We start from the raw sequence: 5,626 nt of genomic DNA on the forward strand, positions 1-5,626 counted from the left end.
GCACCTTTGCTTCAATTTCAAAAGAGAAAAAGGCAATGGTAAAAAGCTTTAATAATAGACTGTGTTTTTATAGGCAACCAATTAGCAGATTAATGAGCCATTTAAATTTCTTTACTTAAAACCAATATTCAAGAAAGATGAACCCCAGATGCAGCCTCTCACACGGACCCACATAACTAAGGACAAATAAATGATGAACCCCAGACGAAGCCTCTCACACTGACCACAAACTAGGAACACATGAAGCCAACGGTGCGCCCCGTCAGCGTGCTGCGGTGTGTGTCCACAAGACGAGCCCCCCGCCCCGAGCCCCGGCCCCGGCAAACAGATAGTGATTGTGCACTGCGCGATGATGCCGTGAGGTGAGAACTTTGGTTCATGCAGGTGGCTGCCAGGGGCCGTGCGCCAGGGCCGCAGCCCCGGCGCCCCACGTCAGCCGTGCTGCTTCCACAGCACCAGGTGGATGCTGTGGTCGGGCATGCTGGTGGCGAAGACCAGGCCCGTGTCGTTGTGCCCGTCCAGTCCGTTCAGCCAGGACGCTTCACCCGCCAGGAAGCTGGAGCCCCTCTTGGACTTCCTATACTCGGGGAGAGGCCAGCGGCTAATCAGGCTCTCTGTCCGCAAGTCCAGGATATACAGGTAGCGGTTGTCAAACAGCAGGGCAAAGATGTCTCCAAAGCCAAGCAAGGCCAGGTTTGCTATCTCCGGAGTCTTGATGACCCTGAGAATATCATAACTGGCGAAGTCCCACTGGTAGAGGCCCAGTGCCGAACTACAGACAATGTATTTGCCATCAAAATGAAGTCTTGGCTGCAGGCAGATACTTCTATCCTCAGAGACAGACAACGTCTTTAAGCACTTACAGTTAATTTCTCTCCCAATTGGCCAAATCTTGATCTCATATTTGTCTGCACTTAAGAGGATGTAGTCTCCAGGGCTGTGCAAGAGAGACTTGACTTTGCACTTCTGCAAGACCACCTTGGTGACCCATTCTGTGTGCCCGGTGAGAGTGTTCAGGCATGTCCCAGCAGATAAAGCCCATACTTTCACGGTGAAGTCTGCAGAGCCACTCACCAAGACGTCCAGTTCGTCGTTGTAGTCAACACTAAACACCGCCCCCGTGTGCCCCCGGAAGTGCTGGGTCCTGGCTCCGGAGCTCCATTCCCAGCAGGCCACGGTGTTGTCAAAGGAGCCTGTCACAAGCTTCTGCTCATCAAACTTCACCGCAGCACAAGTGTGCGTCTGGATGCCATAAACACACTGCCCTGTGCTCACATCCCACAGTTTTGCAGACAAGTCATCTGACCCTGTACACAGAAGTCCATCTTTGTAGTAAAGTGCATACACTCTGGCACTGTGTCCAATTAAAGATGAGGTCTCAAAGGCTTCATGGTCCTCCAGTTGCTTCATTCTCAAAATAGCCTTCAAATAAACCTTCTTCCAGTGCAAAGCGTCCTGAACAGAATCATCTATCTGCCAGCCCAAATTTTTACAGGCGGTCTGCCACACCTCTGTACAGGCACTTATCACCTTATTCCACTGTTTAGAGACGAGGCAGCACGTGAGTAAAGTCTGAGGGTCGAGCCATTTTAACAAATAAAAACTGAGCTCCAGGGGAAGGAGTGTGAGGAAGTCCCGCTTGAGCAGAGTCTCCAGGTTATTGGAGAGGTGTCTGAGCTGGACTGCCCCACTCAGACTAATCAGGTGATCCAGAGTTTCATTTTTCTGCAAGTCCGTCAGAGAAAGAAATGTAACAGAAATGTTATCAAGCCATGTCTCAAAGTCCTTTCTCTCCATAAGGTTATGGAAAAATTTACCTGAGCGAGCGCCCCAGGGCCCGGGACCTCGCGCCGGGCTCACACCAACTAGGCGCGCTCGGGCCGCCAGAGCCTCCCAGCGGCCAGGTCCGCTCCGCAGCCATGGCGCCTGGACCGGCGGCCGCTGCTCTGGGTCCGCAGCCTCTCAGGGGAGCGGCTTCCGGTGCTCTGAAGCTGTTCATATTTTTCACACCTTTTGAAGCTCTTCATATTTTTCACACGTTTTCAGGCTCTTCATGTTTTTGAACACCGATTCATGCTCCTCCTATTTTTCAGACCGTTTCTAGCTCCTCATGTATTTCACACCTTTTGAAGCTCTTCATATTTTTCACACGTTTTCAGGCTCTTCATGTTTTTCAACTCCACTTCATGCTCCTCCTATTTATCCGACCGATTCATGCTCCTCAAATTTTTGACACGTTTTGAAGCTCTTCATATTTTTCACAACTTTTCAGGCTCTTCATGTATTTCAACACCGTTTCATGCTCCTCCTATTTTCAGACCGTAACATGCTCCTCATGTATTTTACACCTTTTGAAGCTCTTCATATTTTTCACACCTTTTCAGGCTCTTCATGATTTTGACCACCGATTCATGCTCCTTCTATTTTTCAACCCATTTCATGCTACTCATATTTTTGACACCTTTTGAAGCTCTTCATATTTTTCACACCTTTTCAGGCTCTTCATGTTTTAGAACACCGCTTCATGCTCCTCCTATTTTTCAGACCGTTTCATTCTCCTCTTATTTTTCACACATTTTGAAGCTCTTCATATTTTTCACAATTTTTCAGGCTCTTCATGTTTTTGAACACCGCTTCATGCTCCTCCTATTTTTCAGACCGTTTCTAGCTCCTCATGTATTTCACACCTTTTGAAGCTCTTCATATTTTTCACACGTTTTCAGGCTCTTCATGTTTTTCAACTCCACTTCATGCTCCTCCTATTTATCCGACCGATTCATGCTCCTCAAATTTTTGACACGTTTTGAAGCTCTTCATATTTTTCACAACTTTTCAGGCTCTTCATGTATTTCAACACCGTTTCATGCTCCTCCTATTTTCAGACCGTATCATGCTCCTCATGTATTTTACACCTTTTGAAGCTCTTCATATTTTTCACACCTTTTCAGGCTCTTCATGATTTTGACCACCGATTCATGCTCCTTCTATTTTTCAACCCATTTCATGCTACTCATATTTTTGACACCTTTTGAAGCTCTTCATATTTTTCACACCTTTTCAGGCTCTTCATGTTTCTCAACATCGCATCATGCTCCTCCTATTTTTCAGACCGTTTCATGCTCCTCATATTTTTGACACCGTTTGAAGCTCTTCATATATTTCACACCTTTTCAGGCTCTTCATGTTTTTCAACACCGCTTCTTGCTCCTGCTATTTTTCAGACCGTTTCATGCTCCTCATATTTTTGACACCTTTTGAAGCTCTTCATATTTTTCACACCTTTCCTGCTCTTAATCTTTTTCAAAACCGTTTCATTCTCATCCTATTTTTCAGACTGTTTCATGCTCCTCATATTATTGACACCTTTAGAAGCTCTTCATAGTTTTCACACGTTTTCAGGCTCTTCATGTTTTTGAACACCGCTTCATGCTCCTCCTATTTTTCAGACCGTTTCTAGCTCCTCATGTATTTCACACCTTTTGAAGCTCTTCATATTTTTCACACCTTTTGAAGTTCCTCATATTTTTCACACATTTTCAGGCTCTTCATGATTTTCAGCACCGCTTCTTGATCCTCCTATTTTTCAGACCGTTTCATTCTCATCTCATTTTTGACGCCTTTTGAAGCTCTTCATATTTTTTACACCTTTGAAGCTCTTCATATTTTTCACACCTTTTCAGTCTCTGCATGTGTTTGAACACCGCTTCATGCCCCTCCTATTTTTCAGACCGTTTCATTCTCATCTCATTTTTGACGCCTTTTGAAGCTCTTCATATTTTTCACACCTTTTGAAGCTCTTCATATTTTTCACACCTTTTGAAGCTCTTCATGTTTGTCACCATCGCTTCATTCTCCTCCTTTTTTTCAGACAGTTTCATGCTCCTCATATTTTTGACACGTTTTGAAGATCCACCTATTTTTCACACCTTTTCAGGCTCTTCATGTTTTTCAACAGCGTTTCATGTTCCTCCTATTTTTCAAACTGTTTCATGCTCCCTCTATTTTTCAGACCGTTTCATTCTCCTCATATTTTTACAATTTTGCAAGCTCTTCATATTTTTGACACCTTTTCAGGCTCTTCATGTTTTTGAACACCGCTTCATGCTCCTCCTATTTTTCAGACCGTTTCTTGCTCCTCCTATTTTTCACCATTTCATTCTCCTCATATTTTCACAATTTTGGAAGCTCTTCATATTTTTCACACCTTTTCAGGCTCTTCATGTTTTTCAACACCGTTTCATGCTCCTCCTATTTTGCAGTCGTTTCATGCTTCTCATATTTTTGAAACCTTTTGAAGCTCTTCGTATTTTTCACAGCTTTTCAGGCTCTTCATGTTTTTCATCACCACTTCAAGCTCCTCCTATTTTCCAGACCGTTCATGCTCCTCATATTTTTGACACCTTTTGAAGATCTTCCTATTTTTCACACCTTTTCAGGCTCTTCATGTTCTTCAACACCGCATCATGCTCCTCCTATTTTTCAGACCGTTTCATGCTCCTCATATTTTTGACACCGTTTGAAGCTCTTCATATATTTCACACCTTTTCAGGCTCTTCATGTTTTTCAACACCGCTTCTTGCTCCTCCGATTTTTCAGACCGTTTCATGCTCCTCATATTTTTGACACCTTTTGAAGCTCTTCATATTTTTCACACCTTTCCTGCTCTTAATCTTTTTCAAAACCGTTTCATTCTCATCCTATTTTTCAGACTGTTTCATGCTCCTCATATTATTGACACCTTTAGAAGCTCTTCATAGTTTTCACACGTTTTCAGGCTCTTCATATTTTTGAACACCGCTTCATGCTCCTCCTCTTTTTCAGTCATTTCATGCTTCTCATATTTTTGACACCTTTTGAAGCTCTTTGTATTTTTCACACCTTTTCAGGCTCTTCATGTTTTTCAACACCGCTTCATGCTCCTCGTATTTTTCAGACCGTTTCATGCTCCTCATATTTTTGTCACCTTTTGAAGCTCTTCATATTTTTCACACCTTTTCACGCTCTTCATGTTTTTGAGGACCGCTTCATGCTCCTCCTATTTTTCAGAAGCTTCAAGCTTTTCATATTTTTGACACCTTTTGAAGCCCTCAAATTTTTGACACCTTTTCAGGCTCTTCATGTTTTTCAACACCGTTTCATGCTCCTCCTATTTTTCAGACTGTTTCATGCTCCTCATATTTTTGATACCTTTTGAAGCCCTTCATATTTTTCACACCTTTTCAGGCTCTTCATCTTTTTGAACACCGCTTCATGCTCCTCCTATATTTCAGACCGTTTCATGCTCCTCATATTTCTGACACCTTTTGAAGCACTTCATATTTTTCACACCTTTTCAGGCTCTTCATGTTTTTCAACACCGCTTCATGCTCCTCCTATTTTTCAGACCGTTTCATGCTTCTCATATTTTTGAGACCTTGAAGCTCTTCATATTTTTCACACCTTTCACGCTCTTCATGTTTTTAAGGACCGCTTCATGCTCCTCCTATTTTTCAGAAGCTTCAAGCTTTTCATATTTTTGACACCTTTTGAAGCCCTCAAATTTTTCACACCTTTTCAGGCTCTTCATGTTTTTTGACGAATGCTTCTTGCTCCTCCTATTTTTCAGAGTGTTTCATGCTCCTCATAT

At 43.1% G+C, this 5,626-nt stretch overlaps 1 protein-coding gene across 1 annotated transcript; it reads right to left on the reverse strand.

Moving 5' to 3' along the window:
* Window positions 1–353: 353 nt before the first annotated feature.
* On the reverse strand, window positions 354–1,935 carry LOC133053680 (F-box/WD repeat-containing protein 2-like). Its single transcript, XM_061138200.1, has one exon. The coding sequence runs from the start codon at window positions 1,795–1,797 to the stop codon at window positions 433–435; it is 1,365 nt and encodes a 454-aa protein (XP_060994183.1). The 5' UTR covers window positions 1,798–1,935; the 3' UTR covers window positions 354–432.
* Window positions 1,936–5,626: the final 3,691 nt, after the last annotated feature.

Source organism: Dama dama, unplaced genomic scaffold (assembly GCF_033118175.1).
Source record: "Dama dama isolate Ldn47 unplaced genomic scaffold, ASM3311817v1 ptg000082l, whole genome shotgun sequence".
NCBI classification, from domain to species: Eukaryota; Metazoa; Chordata; class Mammalia; order Artiodactyla; family Cervidae; genus Dama; species Dama dama.

What these genes read in the sequence shown, in the direction of transcription:
- LOC133053680 (XM_061138200.1), bottom strand. Translation starts at nt 1,797, where the DNA reads ATGGAGAGAAAGGACTTTGAGACATGGCTTGATAACATTTCTGTTACA.